This window comes from Helicoverpa armigera, chromosome 19, assembly GCF_030705265.1.
Source record: "Helicoverpa armigera isolate CAAS_96S chromosome 19, ASM3070526v1, whole genome shotgun sequence".
NCBI lineage: Eukaryota > Metazoa > Arthropoda > Insecta > Lepidoptera > Noctuidae > Helicoverpa > Helicoverpa armigera.
This window is the reverse complement of record NC_087138.1, coordinates 5,768,894-5,793,374: the sequence shown is the minus strand read 5'-3', so window position 1 is coordinate 5,793,374 and position 24,481 is coordinate 5,768,894. Positions and strand designations below refer to the sequence as shown.

General features: G+C 34.2%; 1 protein-coding gene across 3 annotated transcripts in view; it reads left to right on the top strand.

The window, feature by feature from the left end:
• The window catches only part of LOC110376691 (alpha-N-acetylgalactosaminidase), a 63,899-nt gene that overhangs the window by 25,651 nt on the left and 13,767 nt on the right, over positions 1-24,481 (top strand). For 2 of the 3 annotated variants that reach the window (XM_064039382.1, XM_021335261.3), the window contains exons 2-3: positions 6,854-7,245; positions 8,717-8,891. In XM_064039382.1, coding sequence (XP_063895452.1) covers positions 7,073-7,245; positions 8,717-8,891 — 348 coding nt within the window. In that variant the 5' untranslated portion in view covers positions 6,854-7,072. Of the gene's footprint in view, positions 1-5,268; positions 5,368-6,853; positions 7,246-8,716; positions 8,892-24,481 lie in introns of those variants that run through there. The other variant, XM_064039383.1, reaches the window with a different exon arrangement.

Sequence of the window (24,481 nt, the reverse complement as noted above, 5' to 3'; positions counted from 1 at the left end):
CATGTTAACTTAAATAATAATGTAGCAGACAGCGATTTATCTAGGAAGAATATAGGCTATTTTTTTATCCGGGTTTGTAGAGACGTTCCCAAGGGATCGGATGACACCGCTGTCAGAAGCTAGTTATCAATATTATAAAGAAATTATGGAGTTGTGTGATGCAGGGCAATTTTTTTACCTTCGAGTATGTAACCACATAATTATAGTTATCGATACTCTTTTAAAAGTAGTAGAATACAGTTTAAATAATCACGTCATACGTAATTTTGAAATAACTTCAGCTGCATGTTTCTTTTTGTGCCTTGTACTAATTTGTAGGCACTTGAAGGAAACAATTGTAACATTGTAACAATATCATAGGAATGTCAACTAAAAAGTGATAATATTATAAAATACGGTGTCTTGGGTAAAGATTTTAATAAAAACAAAACGAGCCACATTTAATTTTAATGTTTCATAGCATTCGTCATTATATCACAGCACCTGAGTTATGAAAATGTCATAAAAGAATTTTGGAATGCGTCCACACTTTTCCAAGGGGCAATAGTCGGTTCGTATGGGCTGAGCGTCTATTTAAAAAATAAGATGGCCAAAAAAATATATTGACCAATTATTCTTCTTTTCCTTATAAATAAACGAACCACAAAAAGAGTTGCAGAATATTGGTCAATTGAAGAGCCCAGATACCAAATATGGTTACCTTAACGTAACCTTGATCGTACGATTAATGGATGAAACAAAATACTCAGACTCCGGCCACCTGTGGTCACATTACTCAATATTTCCACAAAAGAATGTCTATCACAACCGCATAAGGTGAGTGTAACAATAATCTAGTGTGACCTAGAATGTCCAGTAATTGTTTGCAATACAGTACACGGCAATTTGGTTTTGTACCCCAATCAACAGTAATACACCCGGTATTAGTACATTTCTGTGCATTTCCCATTATGCACGACTATTATGCATCGTGGGTTTTATGGAAATGACCAATTGGTCACATGGTGGCCATTCATGAAATAATTGGTTGAATTATTTTCAATTTTGCGGTAGTGGTTATTGTGAACTGCATTGAATTGAATTTAGCCCTTGAATCATTTGAATTGGACCAATTTATGTGGGGTTTTTGTAATTTATAGACCGAGAGCTAAAGCTATAAATGATACACAGATATTAATCACCTTCTAAGGAGTTCATAATACTTACCAATAAATGTGTTTATGCAACACGTAATATTAGTATTGATTATAACTACTACGTAAAGATATAACCTATGACACTAGCGGATGTGAGACTTGGTTATTTCGAAACATGACGGAAGATTAAATAATCCTGAGGTAAATTGAAATTAGGACATGATTTCCTTCTTCATTAGAAGATAGCATTTAATAAGGCGAAAAGTTTCTTAGAAATGCGCAATCGTATTTCTATCCGACAAGCCTTTTCCCAAACAACATAGGCGTCGGCTTCCAGTATTACCAGAAACCAGCTGAGTACCAGTGTTTCACATGGATTGATTGCCTATATGAGCTCCTCAACCCTGTTACCCGGGCAACTCTATAGCTGTTGGTAAGACCGGTTGCCTTCTGACAACCCATAAAGACTGCAAAAGAGATATTGACACGACAAAACTGTCCAACTTAAAGTCACTTAGAACTAAAACCGTCTTGAATGCACAAGCTAACAAGAGCTAGGTTTGTATGTAAAAGCAACTATTAGAGTGTTGCAACGCCTCGCCCCTGCAACTGCAATTATTTTACAACTGTTGCAAGTTCGTTGCACACTGCAAAATAGAGCAATTATCTGTCCGATCGAACATTGTGTTGGGAAATCTTATCGGATATGTATGTTTTTTAGGATATTTTGTATGTATCAAATGTTCTCTATTGTTTTACACGAATAGTCCGTAAGAACTTGCCTATATATAGAGTTAGATTAATTTAAAGAAATACTCGACTCCTTGTTTTATAATTGGGAAATACATTTATGCAACTTATTAATTAAAAAATTGAAGTTAGGTACTAAGTTTTAAAGTTCAAAAAGGGTGCTTGGAGGCTAAGATGCAGACTTTATTTATAAGCTTTCTCTAGCTACATCCTATTATATAATAATTTGAAAAGTCATAACTTTTCACCAAGCTCTAACGCAGTGTGTGCGGCAAAAGTAATTTTCACCGTTTATTACGATCGGTATAAAACGTCCGCTAAAATAACAATGCTTCACAGCTGTTAATAACAAAACAACTTAGGTACAGTCAACAAGACAATACAATTCATAACAATAGCTAAATTACCAGGTATCTAACCTACAATCAAAATAACATAAGCCGGAACAAATTCGTAGAAAAACCTCATTTCTTTGTCTAGATTAGAATATTATCAAGAGGAAATATATCTTAGTTTGTTTGCACCCTTAAAGCACGAAGTACACTACTGAAACGATTTGAAAAATTATTTCAATTTTGGAAAGTTAAACCGTCCCCTGGTGACTTATTTTTAATCTGGATAAGGCAAGTAGGGACACGGGTGAAACCGCGGGAAAACCCTTAGTCTCTCATAAATTCCAAATACCTTAAAATATAAAAGCTTTGCTTGTTAGTTGAAGGATTTTTATGAACGTGTGAAAAACATATGTAGATCTTTGCGATAGAATGGTAATGTCGTCATACCGTGTAACGGATCGTCAAACCTGCGTCATTTTAATGATATTATGACGTTTTAACAATTACTTTATCTAATTGTGGTCGGTATAATTTTTAAATAGCTTGTGTTAATTCTTAACATTATGCCTATTTGTATGAACCAACCTTTTCCCATTTATTCCGACGAACATCTATTTATTTCTTTGCAAATGTCAAAGTAATTAAAAAACTTCAAAATATTTTATTTGATATTTTATTTCATTGATTTCGGTTTTGGAATTTGATGACAAATTGGCGCTAATTAAAAATACAACCAAGAACAATAATTGCAACTGAAACCATAATCAAACACCTCCCATTTTTCATCATATTTATATAATTGCGACCAAGGTTATCAAAACAAGAAATAAAATGAATCCTGAATTCATTGTTTTCAAGTCAATAGAGCTACATATCTAGTGAAAATAATTTCACTTTTTGTGACATTAAATTATGATTATGTAGATCCAAGGCGACATGTCGTGGGAGAAAATATACTTACATAATTCATTGCTATCATACATTGATAAATTACGTGCATAATATGAAAGAAGAATACATCCCACTATGATGTTCACATGACTTGATGTACCACCTACATACGTTACTAATTATTTATTACACGAAATACGATGTTACTGTAATAATTTATAGATACGACATTGTATTGTGGTAATCTTTACTTCTTTACTAATATATTAAAGAGGCATTTTTTTGTTTCTTTGTTTATACCCTGTAACTCCGAAACTACTGGACGATTTGAAAAATTAGTTTACTATTGGGAAGCTAACTAGACCATTCCCGAGTAACATGCTATTTTTATCCGGTTACGCGCAGTAATAATTTTTATAGATACATGATACATATCACTTTGTACCGTAGCACACAGAACAGTTTTAGACATAGGTGTGTATCTATGTACAATCAGTGGCAATGAATCATTTTTTTGACTCAAACATACATACACCGATCACTATTTATTTAAACTTACATCTCAAAGAATTGCCACCATAAATTAAGACCTACCTCACTCAGCCTGATTAATATAGACCTTTACTGTCAGACATATAAATTGATATTGTTTTGCTATATAATTAACCAATCAATCAATGATCATTCTTCAATGACCATGTCCATGACATAAACTGACAGCTGAGATAAAAAAAAAACAATATAAAAATGAATCACGTCCATTGTACATACGGTTCATTATAATGATTAGTCCTCTTTAATTGCTATCGCCGGCATTTTATCTTGTACCTATAATTATAATTCTTCTGATACACAATACATTGCATATCATTGTGATGTGGTTGTACAATTTATTGTGTGAAGAAGGTTGTAGGTAAAGTCAATAACATGTAGTATTTTTTTTTCTTATCCTTTCTTATTTATTCTTAAACTATTACTTGCTAGCGGTTTCAACCGCCTCCCGTCGAAACTTTTCCAAGTGTATATTTATCCTAGGTAAATAGTCCATACAATACATAACACTGAAAGTATATTTGATATCCGTCCCGTAGTTCTGAGACGAGTATTTCGCCCACTCAATAAATTAAAGAAACTCTAGGTTTATAATATAGGTACAGCGACGGAGGCTTTATAATGTGCACATATCTAAATACACTGTATGTTGAAATTATATCCACTATCCACAGAAAGGCCCTCTTAATGTCAGTTCCATAAAATATTTTTTAGAAGATAGGTTTTTCCCTCGGGACGCAGGGTGAAACCTTTTAAACAGCTGGTTTGAGACAAAGCTGAAATGTCTCAATTTTAATCCCATTAACCTTAGTAATTTACTATCACAAAGACTTCTACTTTTCACATTAGCCAGATTATCAAAGAGATGTGTTTATAAAGGATAAATTAAGTCTGTAGCCATTCATCGCGTGTCCAGACACAGATTATAATCACGGCTAATTGGTTCTGGTTATTCTTTCATATTAATTATGCTTTTTACAACAGTTTTCCTCTGTTATCTTTTTTCTTTATTTTGTACTGTAAACACAGGATTCTGAGTCACGGGTTAACGTTCACGTGATAGATTAAAATATGTGTTTTTTATTTTTATAATTGTGCTAATTCTATCCTCGTGTCTGCGGTTTGTGCGGTTCTAGTAAAATAGTTTTGATCTTAGAAAATGAATTAGTTCAAAGGAGTATTTGTTGATACAGTAATGATGAAGATATTTGCGTAATCTTGTAATAAATAATATTGATGAGATGGTAGATTAACTCTTAAATAGATTTTGGATTGAATTAATAGTCAACATGTTAAATACGACAAATTCTGCAAAGAAACATCAATGATAGATCAATAAAATGTAAAGGTCATAAAATTTAAAATTATTTAGCAAGTCTTACAAAAGATTGTTTATTAATTAACCAGTTGTGTGTTAATAAAACATTATTTTTATGTTGTTTGTCAACGTCGGTATGTTAGGTTCATTATGTATAACGGTACGCTATAGTTCAAAAAACGGTAAACCATAGTTCAAAAACCTTAAGTTAATAATTTCTGATGTTACCGGATTACATATAATATTGTAATAAATGGTGTCTAAATTAGTTTGATTATATTATAAACTAGTTTGTTGGTTCAGCGACCTTCTGATCAAGTATTTCAAAGATTTTGAAATATTCAAGTCAGTATTTGTCGTGAATTTGATGAGATAGCACCTATTGGTATGTGAATTTATTATTTCTATAGTCTCTTTATTAATTTAAGACAGATTTACTAAATTAATTTAACTAAGCTTGTTTTAATGTACTACTTATTCTGTAATATTTGTTCGTGTTGTTTTAATTTATCGTACACTGGACTATTTTATAAAAATTGAATTCTGTTCTACGACAATTTGTAACTTATATTATCATCGAAATCTTATCTTACTCTTTTATTGAGTTCAACGGATTAAAAAAAAATAGACTATTCGATAAGAAGAGGGTTTTACCTCCATGAAGAGTTAACTCAAACATGAGATCTCATCCATACCCTATTTTTACGCGTTTTCCCTGGCCTGACATAATTCTAAATAATTTTCTTTTACATCTCTATTCTCCTATATATTCAACACCTATTCATCATATAATTCTCAATAATGATGGATCAGTGGCGATGCTAGATACGACATAATGATGCTGATGAAGTAACTACCAGTTGTCTGCGAGATGACGAGATAAACATAGCCTTCGTAAGCGTGTAATCTCATAACCTTTATCTGGGTCGTGTAGTATCGATAGGTGTTAGATATCTGTAATTTAATTTCAATTATCCAAGTTATATTCTGAAGAAATTTAGAAAAAATAAACTTGAAAAATCTTCTCTTTACAAAAAATGTGTCGCCACGAACAACCCCCACTGTTAATATTTGTTGCGCTATATCTAAGTCAATATTTAATGTTTTGTTAAAATAAAAAATATGTGTCCATTATTTTTTACCAAACTAAAATGATTCGGACTAAATCTAAAATCTCAATTTTTATACTGTCATCACGCCTATTAAACATAAGTCTCACCTAACATATGTACTTCTCACGTGTACCAATTTTCCGGAAAAGAGAACTCTTTTTTATAAAATCATTTTTTTTTATAAAATAAAGATAGATTTTCGACGGTTAGTAAGTCGTTATATCCGCATTTCAAAAGTGATGCGCGTGCATTTTTTTGGTATTTTTATTTAAATAGCTAAAGGTTAACAAAGGCTGATGATCTGAATCCAGATCATTTAGAAAATAGATTTATATAATAACATGTTTTTTTTTACTATATTTTAAAAGTCAATGCCATAAAATTGGACCAGTTTGTGTTTTTCGAATACCATTTTGTTTTGTTATCCGTTGCTTTTAGATTGCAAAATTATTTAAAAATTGAATAAATCACAACGTCCAAGAAGAAATGTTGTCGAATAAATAAAGTAACAAAATCTGTACCTATCTTTGTAATATGATCCACACTGCACCTAATTATAAATTTTGCAATTATGCTAATACCAAATTCGTTTAATTCATACGTGAATTGCAATATAATCAGTATGCATTTTAGTGTACTCGCAAGAATACCAATTTGCTTATTGAGTAACTGGTTACAAGTCTTCTTATGCGATATCCCAGTTAGGTATTAAAAACTTGAGGAAAAAAATTACTAAAAGTGCGTTTATTATTGTTACAGATAACTCACGCTGCAAGGACAGGAACGAACCTCCATCGCACCGACCTTCTTGCCGTGATAACCTACACGGATGGAATGTCATTCACCAACTGACGTTTCAACGTAGCACTTGTATTTACGGCATTTTTAGTTCGTACAAAATCGGACAGTGAAAAACTATGCGGATAAGTTCCGAAAGTAGATAGTATTTGTATAAAAAAGGTTTTGTTTTTTGGTGTGATGGCGTTGTGGAAGTCTGTGGGTTTGTGGACAGTGTGTGTGGTGCTATGCCTGCTGGGCAAGATCTCCGGATTGGACAATGGACTCGCACTGACGCCGCCGATGGGCTGGCTCGCGTGGGAGCGGTTTAGATGCAACACCGACTGCAAAAATGATCCTGATAATTGTATAAGGTAAGTTTTTAACAAACTTTTGTCGAATTAAGCAAGCTGGAGGTTTCCCAAGTTTTAAAAAGTACCTAGTAAACTTCTTTCCAATACAGCGAAAACATTTAGTCACTTTGGATGACCAGGGATTCTCTCAAGGTGTGGTCTTAGTGCGGGGCCTTTGCTACATGGTCAAATTCGGAGATGCTTGATATTCCATTTGAATATTTAACAATGTCCGTCTCTAGAAACAAGCTTTTTGACTCGTCAATCTCAGTCAGGAACAACAATTAATAATATTGTGAAATCTAGTTCCAAATCTAGTCCGACTGTTGAATTATTAAAATATTTAGGAAGTCACACCTGGTCGGTTGAACTTCAAGTTATTATTAATAATGCATTATTTATTATTTTATATTAGTTATCATGTTTTTGTTACTATTTAAAATATACCTATAGACGTACGATCCAGGAAAAAACCTTGAACCTTTACGGGTGCAAATATGCAATTTCCTGGTCAACAATCTAACATAATCAACGATTAATAATAGTAAACAATATGGTTTATACATAGCTAGGGCTGCCATCTCGAATTTTGCCAAACCCGGGCATAGATTCAAAAAACCCGGACATTTGGCGTAAATCTCATTTTTTCCCCGGACGAGACCGAAAATAATAAGTAAAAAAACAAGACCTCATATACATATTATTTTTTTAATTTCACACAATGGTCCGGGTTTTCCCCGGACACTTCTTCAAAATCCGCCCGGACGGCTCCAAACGAGGACAAATCCGGGGAAACCCGGACGAATGGCAGCCTTATACATAGCAATGTTTATATTAAACGCATCTTGTTTCTCGCTGTGGTTTTAAGTGAAGTTTATGTAATTTCCTTTAGTTAGCGGATATAACAATGTGTTGAATTATGTTTTCCGACCATCGCTAGTTAATAAACTTTCCTGTAGCTTAGAGAGTTGTTGATGGTTTGTACGTTATTTATTCTGCGTGTCTTGTTTGGAAATTATTTCGATGTGGTGCTTGTTATCAACTTAATTTCAGTTAATCATGTTTTTATTAGTGTGATAATTAAGATTAATTGTAACTATTTTGTAACATAAAACGTAAGCACCCTTTGCGTTACATCCCTTTCTAGTAAGTATTATAAATGCGAAAGTTCCCGTTTCGAGATTTCACACCAAAACCAATACACTCATGTTAATGATATCGTACATAGTAGATAATTAGACAGTATCGGAAAGTGGTTCTTTTAAGATATTGGTACCGCGGGAACAGCTAAGCTACTATGGCAAAACAATAAATAACGAATTATCATTACGATGTATAAATCAATCCTTGATCCTCCTGTTTAACCCAGTTTCAGAAAATGGTTTTCCAACACCTGGGTGAAATTCGGAGAACAGCTGGTTCTAATACCTACTTATAAAAAACAAAAATATATCTATAGCTCATACCAAAATAACCGTCAACCAATCCACAGTGACCGTCTATTCCGGACAATGACGGACATCCTGGTCTCGGAAGGGTACGCGGCTGCCGGGTACGAGTACATCAACGTGGATGACTGCTGGCCCGAACGGGAACGCAACGCGCGCGGCCAACTTGTGCCCGATCGGGAACGGTTCCCGTATGGCATGAAGAGCTTGGCTGACTATGTGAGTAGTTTTGCTTGTTTTTTTATTAACCTATGCATTTTAACCGAGTTGAAAAATTCATCCGTTACAACGAAAAAAAAGAAAAAATTGTTCTAACCGTTCTCACGTGATGCCGGAAACTTTGTCCCAATTCTTAAGATTCTAAACCACCAATCCACTATTCCAAGAGCAATCCTAGTTTATATTGAAAGTAGATATTTCTTCTGAAATTAAGGAAAATTATGCAAAGCTTTTAAAACTTTATTGAATTTATTCATCGAAGTCTTTGTTTTAATGCACGATTTTATTACACGTGTGTTTGTACTGACCATTTACTTGCACCAACCTTTTCCAACCTTCATTAAGATGTTAAGAAGAAAATAAATGTTATAAGATTTATATAAATCTTAGGATTAGGATCAAAGTATTACCAACTGCTATAATTACTCGGCTTGTAAATTCCTAACATTTTCATAACATCCAGTCAGCTTAGTTTTCGTAACTGAATGAGATTGGTTAGCCAATCGTGTGTACTACACATTCATAATCTAACGTCGTAATCAGGCATCTAAATCACTGTTTACCAATATTATCCAATATTTGGTGTTTGGTGGTAACAATGATGAAACCGTTTGGTTTTGTGAAGAAACAATTTTTTTGGCATTTTAATTAACATCATCAACTGTGGTTTCTATGGTATGCCTTCGAAATCGTTCCATGTCAAAATACTCCTAATATATGTATGTATAGTGATTTTGCAAATTGAAAATCAGTAACCCATATGAACTTGGATCTCTGAGCTTTTCAGCATTTATTTCGAGTGTAGATGCTGATTCATGAATACTACGTTTACGCTGAGTTATGGATTCCATTACTGTATGTAGTATTTAGATCACATTATCACCTCATCATCTGAATCCACTTAAATACCATCTCGATCATAAATCGATACTTAACCGATAATCGCAACGCATTACATCGACAATTTAAAACAGCTATTGATGCTCAATTTTTCCTCGAACACAGAGCATATGCTGCATAGTTTTTGTACATTGGCCTGCACACGCATCATCGCAGTCCAAAGATTCATTGAACCGTTGAGATTACTTAACTCGATGTTATTATGTTCGTTCTTATGATTTACTGCAGTTAGGAATAGATGCAATCACGAATGTTACTTGAGAACTGTTTTAATAAGCTGAAAAAAGCGATTTGGTGTTCAGTAAATTAGCTGGAATTTCGTGTTTGCTGTATCCAAAATATCAACTAATCGGATTACTCGTTAATTTGATATCGCAACGTCTGAACTTGAACGTCGAAGACAGACTGAAGACGGTTCAGTCTGTCTTCAAAGACATATTGACATGTTTTCTTGTTAAAATCTTAAGTACATAATACAGTATGAATGGATGATTCAGGAGCTAATTTATATTGTAGAGTACAGGCTCTTATTTTTATAGATATAGAAGCTTTCAGTGGACATTCAAAAGATAAAGGGGAGTGATTTTGTTAGAAACCTATTTCATCTTTCACGACATCTTAAAAAAACTATGGCTTATTAAAAAAAAGTGGTATTTGAGTTTATAAAAGAGTTTGTTTTTCTAACACTACACCCAAAGCTACTAAACAAAACACGCGTTGAGATTTTCGTCACGAACACAAAAGAGTTAGTGCACAGACTACATCATTACCTAACAAGTTGAAATAGCACTCGCTCGGTTTTTACACTGGTCTTATAGACAACCTATTGTGTGCCTTGTTAGACTGTGTCTGAAAACTTTTCATTCATCGTTTGTTTATTGTTTGGTCACTCTCACGGTGAAACTTTGGGTTCACGATAAAACGTGATGTTGGTTTACTTTAAATAAATATTGGTTAGTATTTTTAACCAACATGAAAAAGGAGGAGGTTTTCAATTCGGATGTTTTTTTTGTCGGTCTCTTTGTGGTAAATTGGGAAGTTGTTAATATGAATATAATACGAAATTCTGGTTTTGTTAAGACTTGTTTCCTGTTAAAAGTCTAAGTTAAATATAGATATAATTTTATTTATCGAAAGATGCAAAAGGTATTCAAATGAAAAAGTAAATATTATTATTCTACCTGCTGTTTTGTTTAACAACAAAAACCATGTAATTGCTAATTGAAGCTTGAACAAAAAACTTTTCTTCAGTGTCAGTGACTTCTTGTAATCTCAATGTCAGTTGTCAGTGTCATCTTTTTATTGGTCATTTGAATGATATCTTTATCGACAAGAAATAATGAATCATCGATCAGTTTGTATAAAAACATCCATAAATCACTTAAGGAAATATAAGATTAATTACAGATGTAGGCATCTTTGCAAATGCAAATAAGAGAGACGGGGTTTTTTACATTGTTTATGAAACGTCCAAAAGGTTGAAGTTGGAGATAAAACCGAAACCCAAATTATTTTGGTAGTCGAGGTAGAATTACCTACTATTAGGTTAGAACAGAAATCGTGATACTGAAAATTTTGTAAACGGTAGGAAAGGGCGATTTATTAGAGCAATTGATATTAATAATAATTAGGGTGAAGAACAAGACAGCGACTACAATGAAAACCCTTGACCCGTCTTTACACCTACAACACGTTTCTCCCATAGGTATTAAGTAGAACATGATAAAACAAATAGGCATCAATTAAAAACAATAGAGCATGTCATTATAAATTCTGCAGTATGTTAGTTATTAGAGCCTTGGGGCAAGGCTATTATTGATACGTGCTATTTAGAGAATCAAGCCTCAAGGGATTTTATCAAAGCCACGGAGGACGATGTAAGAATGATAAATAGTGAGATGTCTTTGAAAATGGCTAGTAGTAATTACGATGATATTAATAATTTGATTTAAATTTAGTTGCTGAGATTAATGATAATGTTGAAGTTTAGAGTTCAATGTAAGATAGGACAAATTAAAGATTATGAGATCAGAGACAAAATTAAAATGTTCCGAATATAATGAAAAATATATGGAGGTGCAGCATTCTTAGTTCCATCTGGTTCTCACACTAAAAGAATTATGGTCATTAAACCATCATAATAGGGCCTGATAACTTTTTGTTCTCACAGGTTAATATTGAGTAATATTGTAGTAGCTACTATGTTATAGTTTACACACAGTCGCTAGTAGACGGAGCTTTATATTCTACATGATAAATCACCATTGACGAGTCCATAAAAACATTAATCTTAATCTTGTTACAAAACAGTGCTATTGTTAATTTTTCTTATGGTTACCAGTGTAATAACAGTACGCCTACTATTAATTTTTTAATTGCTGTTTGCTAAAACAATGATAGCTATGCTACCTACGGCGTTTTCAACCTTGGTATGGATGGTTTGGAAATCATTCATAAAGAAAAAATCGTTATTGTAATTTGAGAAGATTTATTATTTTGACGTTTAACAAGATGGCAATTATTTAGTTTCAAAGGGAAGGTCATAGGTATCGTTTACTTAAATGACCATACTTAAATCTTATGGACCTCTATCAATCATTATTGCCTTTACCAAATGAATTATATGAGATGAAGATAATGATTGGCCTTTGTACTAAGGTACACCTACCAGTTAACCAACTAATGCTAAGAACTTAGGACATACGCAATAACAGAAAAAGGGAGTGACTGCATTAGCTATGTGCGACGCTATTAAAATCAATATTCATCAAGATGCAGATAACAAAAACAAACTAGCATAGTCGTGCTTACATGTGATTAATATCTTAGATAAATGATGTGGTCTAGTAGGCGTCAATAAGTTCTCATGGGAACTCTAATAGTTCTGAAGTCCTTGATACACACCCACTTCTGCATATCCTTATTCGTGATTACACTTAATGAAGTAAGGAGTACTACCTTACCTACCTTTATTCTATCGTTGCAATTTAAGCTTAGATGTAAATCGGATACCTCATCATCATCTCCCGAGCCTTTTTCGTAACTATGTTAGGGAAGGGTTCGCTTCCAGCCTAACCCGATGCAGCTGAGTACCAGTGTTTTACAAGGAGCGACTGCCTATCTGACCTCCTCAACCCAGTTATCCCAGCAACTTACTGGCGTCTGACTACCCGTAACGACAGCCAAGGATGTTAAATGACAGCCGGGGCCTACAGTAAAACGTGCCTTCCGAAACACAGATGTAAATCGGATTGCGAAATTTTATTTCGCAAATATTCTAGGTTATTAGATTTGGTAGCAGTAATATTTACTCTTTGAATTAATCATGCGTTGTAACCTTGCTTCTAATCCATTTAACTTAAGTCACTTTCAGATTATAAATGATATGCCACAACTAATGTTGAGTTAAGGTCTTTTTTGCCAATGTCGTGTGTTATTTTGTACTTAATAGCGTACTTACCTACTTAGATCGATGACAATGTAAGTGTTGAAGTGTTATTTCACAGTTCGTGAATTTATTAAGTGGGTACTTTAGTTTTTGTCATCATAATGTATTTGGTGGCTTAAATACATAGAGCTATAGCATTGATAAGATGTGTATCCTTTTATAATTATTCAATTATTTTGTTTTGTTGTAACTTTATTATTATATCTAGAAGCTTCTTAATTAATTATGAGGGTTTTGGTTCCTGTATTTCGTCTGCGCGATTATCAATAACTTCTACAAACAAGTTGAAGCCAACACTTACAAAGTCTCATCGTTAGTGACCAAACTAGAAATAAGTATCATGTCCAACGAAATGACCCGCAGTCATGTCACGAGTTACGCAACATACTTATCGTCGAACAGTGTACAACTTTTTACCATCTGTTGTAAAACACTTAACTTTACCGTGTTTGTATAATGAGGATTACTTCCTGTGGATTTCGAAAGAGATGACTAGAATACTCTTAGAATTTGGTAAACCAGAAACAGTCAAATAATTGCAAGAAGTATCGCCCTCTAAAAGTGTTGGCCCTAACATCAACCCTTGTGGCATTCCACGGTGTAATAGAGAACCATTTATGTTAATTAATAACTAAGTTGCGAAACGATTTCTAATAAATTGTAGACACGTAAAACAGTAATTATGGTGAAGTAACAACGATTATCCGTGACAAATCTAATGTCACAATCGCCACCTATCATATCACGCTACCAGGAAATCATGACTCTGAGGGATTATCTCGTCTTCAAGTATTGCCAAAGTGATGTTTTGGTAAATTGATTCTTACCGCAGTTTGCCCGCGGTTGGCGCGCGTGCCTAGAAAGTGGTGGTAGATCAATTACATGACATAATAGACATTCGTGAGATTTTTATTGTGTTGTGCTTATGTGTATGGATTTTTTATGTCTGTATTACGTATTGAATAGAGATAGTAATTGTGTAAAATTTTGTGTGAATGCTTTTCGTTTAGTTGAAAGCTTTTTGGCAAAACCCTATAGCAAAATCTTTTTATAGGATGTATTTTGAGGATCTTATTGATTGAGCAAATTATATTTGCCATCGTCATTTACAGTTTTGCATACATCCTCAATTGTATCAACCGAATTGTCACTGAAATATGTAGGGGAATCGTTGGCCGTTGTACATATTTGTACAATAAGATGAGATAGTGCTAATTACTACAGCGTTAGAAAGTATATTTGTCTTCATAAAAGCTTATGATGGATCGCTAGCATCAACACCGTTAATTCAAAGAAATCAGCACCTCGTGTGTCTGTGTCCAGTTAATCAAATAACTGTCATAAGTTAAATGCTAAGATTAAAATTTGTTTGCACTAGACTTTGGCACTTGCTACTGCTAATATGTAGGTGCTACGGTACTACTATTTGTTTGTACTGAGACAATAGAATTTAAAATTAACGGAGTCTTTAACAACTGTAATTTGTTTGCTTACGATGCCATTTTTTTTCTTAGTATTAGTAGAACTTTCTGTAGTAGACTTATGGAATTGTGAGTATACCTAAACTAAGCTTTAGGGGACTTAAAGCAGCCAATCGCTATATTTAGTTGCCATAACAATTTTTGCACTATTTTGAACAATTTTGCTTGAGAAGAAACTTCTTATTCACATTTGCACCATCTATTTTTTCTAATGTTGCATCAAAACACCTACTTTTTGCACGTTTATCTTCAGTCACATCATCTTTGTTGTGAACAGCCGCGAAATGATTAGTTCAACGCACTTCGTCTACTGAATGTTCTTCAAGGCTTTGTTGCCTTATAATTCAGTAGAACGTCAAAACTTCATGACATTAATTGTCGGCATGAGTGTATTAATCACTCTCATCTAGTAATGCGTCGGTTGGGAACACGAACCAATGAGTTATGTTTTGATTGACTAGTATATCTTTGACTGTTTATGGATTTATGTATATTTGTTTAGCTGTTTCACTTCCATAAGAAGCTGGTTGTTCAGTAGAGTTTTTTTTTTGTGAATGGCATCTCGCAGTTCAGCGTAGGAGGCTGTTGACTGCTTAAACGGTCAAAATCCCTGTGGATGCCAGGGGCAAAAAAGCTTACAAACTAAGCGACTGCGCTAAGGGCACCCCCTGTGGGGTACGAGCCTCGGCTTAGGGCGTCGCTGACTAACAGCAAAGGGACAGGCTGGATCATGATTTTAGGGGTTCAGTAGAGTAAGCCTGCTTATATGTGAAATATGATAGATCTAAAAATGGTATCTTTTCATCTTCACTTCTGAGATGATTTCTAAATGTATCGCTGTTATCATTAATGTATGTATTAGAAACAATTCCGCCATGTATCCAATCATTTATTTGTGAAAGTGCATATTAGGTTACGCAACAAAATAAATTATTAAATTTTCTATTTGTTCAATATTGCTTAGATAATATGCAATCATTCACTTTATTTAAGTCACATTAACTTTATTTTGCTCTCAAAACTTTCTTGAATTGGTCTATTGTTGTTTTAATCGAATCGTAATCCGGTACATTATCGAATTTGGAGAAAGTTACGCAGCCGTTGGAAAGACCTCAAATAGAATTGACACGACTAACCTCTACGGTTGCTAGGTGTTGTGTTTCAACTGTTCATCGAATCTGATGATACCGTTTACACCTTATAAACCTGTTTATTTATAAATTTCTCCGTTATTACAACATTTCCTTTGATGATCAATGTCAAAAATGTTATGTATCTGTTGTCTTCTCTTCTTCTTAATTCTTAAAGTATATTTCACAGCTTTCGATTTTTATTCTAATTGATATTTATGTTTATAAATGTCCTTGTTATTCATTGCATCAATGTGTCTCAGCTGGCTCGATTTCCTAATACTACTAGTAATATTGATGAAGCTCGTTGCAGAAATTGTATTAATTTAGATTCAGATGATAAACCTGTTTCATTGTATCTGTTAATTGCGTTATGATTTCTCCTAAACGGTGTCTTTCAAAGTAATTGGAAGATTAATGTGAGTCTTTGTTTCGTCCATTATAGATGTCAAAGTATGATTATGAGCATTGTTAAACTGTTAATGTAACTTGTGTTGCAAATTGAAAACTGGGTTAATATTTCTTAATAAGCTTGATGTTGATGACAGAGAGTTTTCATAATTAATGAGAAGTAGGTACTTTACGAATTACTTATCAACATTGTACCTACAGAAATAGTAAAAGTCATAGATAGAGATTTCTGTTTGTCCCCAATATGCATAAGTGGTTTTGAAAACAGCGGTTACTTGGAGTTTAAAGAAATTTATTATAATATCAAAAACTGCACTTACCTCTGCTATTTCCCCACCACCCAAAGGTAGACTGGGAGAAAACGTATATGGCGTTAAGTCCGCCATTGTGCAAAATGTGCATAAAGTGTAATAAATAAATAAATATTATAGTGATTTTTTATGTGATCCATTAGTGCTTTATGATAAATTACAATGAAGAAAAATAAAATATCAATAAAAAATTAAAAACCTGAAGAGGTATTATATGGAAGTGATTCAACCTCAGTTCCTAATGCAAATATTTATCACCTTAAACTTAACCTAAAGACAGAGGTGAATAAACTTGATATTTACAATATACATACGTTAGCGAATCCCATTCCGTTGACATAAGTGATTTGCTTGACACTAAATGTGTACTTACAAATCAGCAGAGAAAATTGATATTTATGGTTTTTGTTTGTGCCCTAAAATCTGTTAACTATTGAACCGATTTGAACTATTCTTTCACTGTTGGGAAGCCGGAAAACTTAGACTATCTCCAGATTACATAGGACGCGGGTAAAACACGGGAAACAGCTGTTAGGATCATGATGTCATACAAAAGAGAACTACCTACCTAATAAGTGTGTTATACTTACTCACAATTTTTAAGGCAAAGTAAGGGCTCTATGGCTTTTTACCTTGCCACTGACTCACTGTAATTAAAATGTACTAATTTGTACCGTAACGTAACCATATTAACACTAAGTGCTCTTCGTTTTTCCTAAGCTATTAACGCTTTATCACTTCCAACTAGTTTCCTGATTTCAGTTCATTTTCTACGATTTCCTCGTCACAGTCTGACGTTTAGACAATAGCAATTACGTCTAAAATATGTGCGAATCCATTGGTTTCTGTTTCTTTGGTTCACATCGTTTGAGGCGTACAATCGTTTGGTTCTGTAGTGAACGTTAGCTCTTTGCGAATTATAATGTTAGTACTTGTAATGATCGGTTTTGTTAAAAAGTTAATTATGAGGAATGTGGTCCTTGAACTGAGAATGGGACTGAGTCAGCCAAGGCATATCTGATGTCTGTACTACAAGGGCTTTCCAGTACTCTGTTCAATGCTCTAGTTAAATAAAATAATACGATTAACAACATGCTCATAACACAGATATAATAAACAGAGCTCTCTCCTAACCATTTTGCATTTCCCCAACATTAATTTGATAACTTCCTACAGCTCATAATATCTAGTCTATTAACCTCCTTATGTGCACACAATAAGGCATAAAATCCGACGCGCCATAAATTTCCAATCATCACGGATTGTGCCCACAAAATGTATGCAGATTGTATAGAAGATCTAGGCCTAGTAACCCGCTTTCCTTCAACCAAATCGTCCGTGATGCCACCGAATCATTTCTAGACGAGAGAGACAAAGTTACGGATGGCAGACTGCAAATTGCATTGTGGCTGCGACTTTCTTTGCGATTCTACCGAACTAGGTTAGGTCTGGAAATTTAATAGCCTAATTGGACTGTTGGGTTCCTGAAATAATTGGATTGAACTTCTGTGGTACCTTGACAATGTTTCGAGGTTTTAGATTTCGAACATCTAGTTCTATTTTATTAATACTAGGTGTGGAAATTTCGGTTAGATCTTTGATGCACCCATCTTTATCGTCATGATATCGAATAAAGTCTACTGGCGGTAATATAGACACAACACGATCACTATCTATCAGTATCACATCAGTTATTATGTAGTTGAACACACAATATCGTAAAGACTCTCTCTTGAACAATGATTCTGTAACTAATAAGTATATGGTAAGTCTTGTTACGTTGAGTTCCGTTTTCTCTTCCATCTCGTTAACTTCGACGCCAATTTAAAACCTATATACTGCTTCGGTATCATACTATAGGTTACTTATGATTTGTTTCTTACATTACCTCTACCTACCATAACTGCTTTCAATGAAATCACCCTGAAAAGCACACGTGCAAAAGTCACCTAAAAGTTGTTGAACATGACGCAACGTACGCAATAATTTACAAACAACTGATGTTCAGCGAAACCACAAGCAATTCTCATTACCTCGCTCCAGTTTATCTGTTGGGCGCCAATAACATTGATCTTGTATAACAAGCAAAAATAGCCTGCCTTGAGACGCCGAAATAGCCTCTGATTGCCCATGAGCTGCCCTAAATAGGAGTTGTAAACGATATCAACAATTACGTGGTTTTAATGTTCAGTGGGTGTACATGTATTAACGAATTGACTTGTGTTTGCAATTTTTTGTATGCCACTATAAAGGTACTTAGACAATGTTGTATGGTTTTTGGTTGAGCAATGACGTTAGGAGAACATTCAATTCATGCAAATTTAAAGTACATAATTCACATCATTCGTACGAGAGCGCGTTACAGATTCGGTTCAGTGTCGTCTCATCGCTCGCCGTGAGAAAAACCGCGGCTACCTGCCCTGAAGGTCGCGGTAAAAGTGTAAAAAACGGCCAACGCCCAACTTGTCGATAACTAGGCCAAGTGTACGCCAATTAAAAGTCGATTGCACGGTGTGCGTAAACACGGAAACAGACTCGCTTTTCAATAGTTTTTTACAATTGAGGAATCTTCACGCTTTCATTGGATAGGAAATTGTTCGATTTGGATGAAAGAAGAACGCGGTTTAATTGAAAATGTTATGTTTTTTTGTTTGACGGCGTTTTGCTTCGTATCTTTTAGACCAATTTAATAAGTCACATTCTAACTTCTGTCATATTACAACAACATAGGTTTTTGATACCTATGTCCTTAACATGTTGTTATAAGTGCAGTGGTATGCAAAATGCTCGCCCAATCGATTATGCATGCAGCAAAAAGTCTACTCATGCATAGTTTTGCTATAAAACCACTTCAACACTTTAATCCGATCATCAAAATCAATTAATGTCCAAGTGAGTTATGGTGTGCATGTGCGAACAAAGGTTTGTTCTCGTTGAGAACACATTACCCTTTGGGGGAACGAATGAATTTGATACAGTGTCGTTTTGTACCTAATCGTGTCATGGATCACGCGTTGGATACGGCTGTGAGGCTGTGAGATACTTTTGTATTATACATAGGTGGTTTCGGTTGTTGCCAGTATAGAGAGCAGTTTCTAGTGTAGATTGAAGAACCCTTGTATGCTGTGCGAGCATAAGCTTGGATTTCTCTAGCTAGCGTATAAATTCGTAGCGAAAGTCTAAGTTTGCCGTAGGCTTTGTGATTTTTTATTAGTTCATTTAGCTACATCTTCTTTGAATTCATCTCTCGTACTACATTTCGAATCTCATTTTTATACTTGTTACCACCAATGAAGATGTAAGCAACTTACGGCAGATGGTAAGAGGAAAATAATGGATGAAGGAATGCATATTTCCCAACAAGTAAATAATTTTTCTATAGCATATGAACCTATATCAAAACGTCATACGAACATAATAACGACTATGATACACAACATTGTAGTGTCGCTCAAACGCCAACGTTTTTCCGTTGATGTGCATGTGACCTTGACACTGCGTCGTGCTGTCTAGCCTGACAGCTGTCAAATTGTATGGGAAATAACTCGTGGCCTCATTGTATTTCCGTTTTCAGGTCATCCCAGATAAAAAAAATGTTTAATGTGGGAAAAACGTAAATTGTTGTTGAAGCGGTAATAGGTGACTAGTGCACTGTTTATGATTCAGTGTGTTTGAGCTTCTAGTTAAATTGAGTTGAAAGAAGATTTGGTTTGAAATAACAGAGATTCGTCGTCTCCTAATAACAGATAATTTTCTCGAAATTATGAAAAAATCGGCTCATTAATACGATTTTTGTGTGTGACAAAAAAGTTATAATAGACAACGATAAAAAATAAACAAGTAATTTTTAATATGTTACAAAATAAAAATAAAAATGACTCACTCACTGTAGTGATTGTACCTAAAGGAAGCTTACGTAGTAATTAAAAGTGATTGCAAAATAATATTAGCAACCTACCACTTATTGTATCTAAGGTGCGTCGTAATAGTTTAACCTTTTCAAACTGAGTCAATTACTTTTTAATTGCAGGCGTAGAAGCCATGGTAATTTTCATGTCAAAACAATTAATTGTAGTGTAAAAGTATACATGATATAAGAGGCACTTATCTTCCTGTTTGTAAAAACGTTAAAGCCTTATTCAACTTGACTCATTTCAGAAATTTTTAATAGGATTTAGTCAGTGATGATAGGTAATTGACGCTTTTTCCGATTGTCAATTTCGAAATTATAATATGTTCTTGAATGTTATCTCACATGACATCTGAATTTAGATAGTAATGTAGGAATAATTTCTTTAATAGAACATTTCGCATGTGTTGTCGCTTTTTATGTTAATTGAACAATAGAATTTAATAAAGAATTACTAATTAGATGATTTTTCCGCGTATTAGGTACATTTTTCTCATTAAACATGTTTTAGTAAACATACCATATAAATCCATTCATTATTCTCTTAAATTAAGCAATACTCGTGCATAAAGGAATCTGCATAACAAGATGGAGCGAACATTATCACTAACAAGTTATATTGCCCTACATACGTCAGACTTTATTACTTCATTCCAAAAATGGCATCCCTTATAAGGTCACACATCCTCGTCACTATATTTCGTCACACATTTAAAAAAGAGATCAGAGTAAATAAAAGGTCAAGAAACAATAAGACTAAAGTATTTTAAACAGATTGCAACTTTTTACACCATTCGCAATCGTACTACAATAGTGTCGTAAGAAAAGCCCTTACATTTATGAGAACTGGCCAACAATACATTCAGACAATGAGTGACATGTAGGTATGTAGGTACACATACCTGAATTATCGCGGGACTTATCTTTAGACCTTCGTGGTCGATCAGATGTTTCTCACGCCTTCGCCGCATGTCAGACCAGAAACAAAAGAGTTTGTGAACAACAATGATGTGACCTTTTTAAATTAGATTAAAAGTTTGAGACATATTTAGGAATGGAAATAGGTACATGTACCTATATTAATTATGTATGCTTAATGGCCGGATGCTGGAAAAGGCAGTTTTTTTTTTAAATTATGTTAATTTTTGATTTTATTATCTCCGTGTTAAAACCCGGATTTTTAAAGTGGTTTACATCGTTAAAATTCGCTAATCATTCGATTTGTTCGCAACATGAATCATGCATCCTGCAAAATCATCTAAGCTAGTCTGATGTTTGTACAATGATAATCGAAAACTAAAATAAAACTAACAAAAAGTGTACCAACGTCATCGAATGCAAATGAGTACATACTTATAATTTTTGACTGTTTACTAAAGATAAAATTGAAACATACACGCCATGCAGCATTTATCAATTTTTTGATCGTTAAACAAATCAAAACCAAAGTTTCGTAATACATTGAGTCACCAGGCTAGCAGAACCCGCAAGAAGTTTGTCAGCAAACAGATTGGTTACATGCAAATAAGATCGAACTTTAGCTTCCAAGTAGAACAAGTGTTGCAAATGAAACAGGTTGTTTTCTCAAAGGAAGCAATAAATAATGTTAGCGATTATCGGCCGAGGCCTAACCGCCTAACTAGCCTGGCAACCTGTCCCAATCCCCCACTCGAATTGAGATGTTACTACGAGAACTCGATTGAAATCGAGAAATCGTTAAATAATCGAGTATCGAACATCGGAGCTGGATGCGAGAAGCCGAAAATCGATCTCAGTGGCGTGCACTTGGAGAGGCTGTGTCCAGCAGTGGACTGCGATAGGCTGATGATGATGAACATCGGTGTTACGACTCAATGTATAACGATAGCTTTAACGTAAAATTGAATCCTTAAAAACAAACCAATTAATCTGATTTTTCTTATCCATTATCTCATATTAAACTATCCAAACAAATATGTGCTCAGCTATGTAAATATATCATTTAACGGATCCACATAATTAAATATTGATTCATGGCGCTACAGCTAAAGGTTTAACCACTTAATGGGTCATAAATAAGCCATTATTATTATAATGTAATGTTATAACGATACATCAATTTCAATAATACGTTTTATAGCTCAATTTTGCTCTTAAGACATGAAGTTACCACTTTAATAACCATAGAATATAATAGTCTATATAGTAATATATATAACTAGCTTTTGCCCGCGGCTTCGCTCCCGTCAACTGACTTCTCTACTTTACCCTATTTTTTTTTCATAAGAACCTTCTCCTGACAATAACAAACACAACAAAAAAAGAATTAGCCAAATTGGTCCGGGCGTTGTTGAGTTATGCGCTTACCAACACATTTTGCGATATTATAGATTAACACGAAACAGTTTTTTCGTCTGGTTATACCCTAAAGGTTCTGAAACTACTCAGATCATTTGAATTATTTCAGTGTTTGAAAGCAACACTTTCCCTCGTATCATAGGCTATATTTTATCTCGGTACGGGTTCACACGGAAAACGTCTAGTAAAGTAAGAAGTGAGTATCGAGAAAATGAACAATAGTACCGTATAAAAGTTCAGAAATCTAGGAGAAGATAAAGGAAGCTATTATAGGTTCTTTACAGTGGCACCTCGTAAGTTTCGAAACGGAGTCAGCAGGGGCTTTTCCCACGGGTTTGCGCAATAGGCCGGCACGACGCGTTCGCCTAACTACCTTACATGTCATCTTTGTAGCTTGTGTGATGTATTGAACCGTGAGTCGAATGCTTATTTGTGGGATAAAGTTCTTTTACCAAATGAACCATACCAAAACCTATGAAAGTTTGTGAGAATGTATGGATGTATGTTTGTTATTCTTTCACGCAAAAACGTCCGGACCGATTTGGTTGAGGTATGTAGATTGATGATACCCTGGATTAACACATAGGCTACTTTTTATCAACACACTACGCGGGTGAAGCCGCGAGCGGAAGCTAGTATATAATAAATTCGTTATGATATAGGTACTTGTTAAAAAAATGCAAAAGTATTAGTGAAAAAAAAAACATGATTTTTGAACCTAATTATGCCACGAATAAAAAATTGATTTATGAATTGAGACGACAGTTTATTGAAGCCTCTAAAAGAGTATTGTATTCACATCTCTCTTGTCTTATATTCTTGAAAAATATAGGTGCCTGTTGGACACAGAACTACCTTTTTCTTTCAAATCGGTTGAAAAAGGAAAATATATTATCAAGTTGAGTGTATTTAAATTATCCATCAACACACATTATTATTGTCAAATTACCTTATTAATGGATGTGTTATATGTCTTTTTAATGAGTCGAATATTAAAATTGCTAGTTGTTTATTTATTTCGGTGAGGGAAAACACATCAGCGTATAATATAAACGTATAAGTATGTATATATTATGCTTATAAGTTATGAGGAAAGTGAATTTCGAACAGAATAAGCAGTTTCGCTAGAAAGTTGTTGTGCGTAGATTTTCTTTGATGATATGTTATTGTGATATTTATGTTTGTAATTGTGTTTGTTTACTTTCTTTTCCTATTGCTTTGTTAGGTATTGTAAAGTTTTGAATGTTGAGACAAAAGGTTCCTTTAGCATCGGTTTTCTTTGACTGCGATATTTCCACCAGCGGTTACAACCTCTGCCTCAGAAAAATACATCTCGCAAAAGTAATAAAAGTAACTGATATTGCAACTTTTCTAAGTTTGTATGTACTTTCTAAGATATCTTGGACACCCATGGCTGATAAAAGGTGAAGGAAAACGTCTTAATGTTTTCTTGAGAGAGAGAGAGATCTAAACATTTTAATGAGGAAACCTGGACTATATAGTCTGAAATCACTATTCCGCATTGAGCAAGCGTGGTGATTAATGCTCAATCCTTCTCCGTGTGAGAGAAGGCCTGTGCCCAGCAGTGGGACGATAAAAAGGCTATAACAGTAACAGAAACAGATATTATGTTACTGCCAAGTTACATCAAAATCCGTTTAG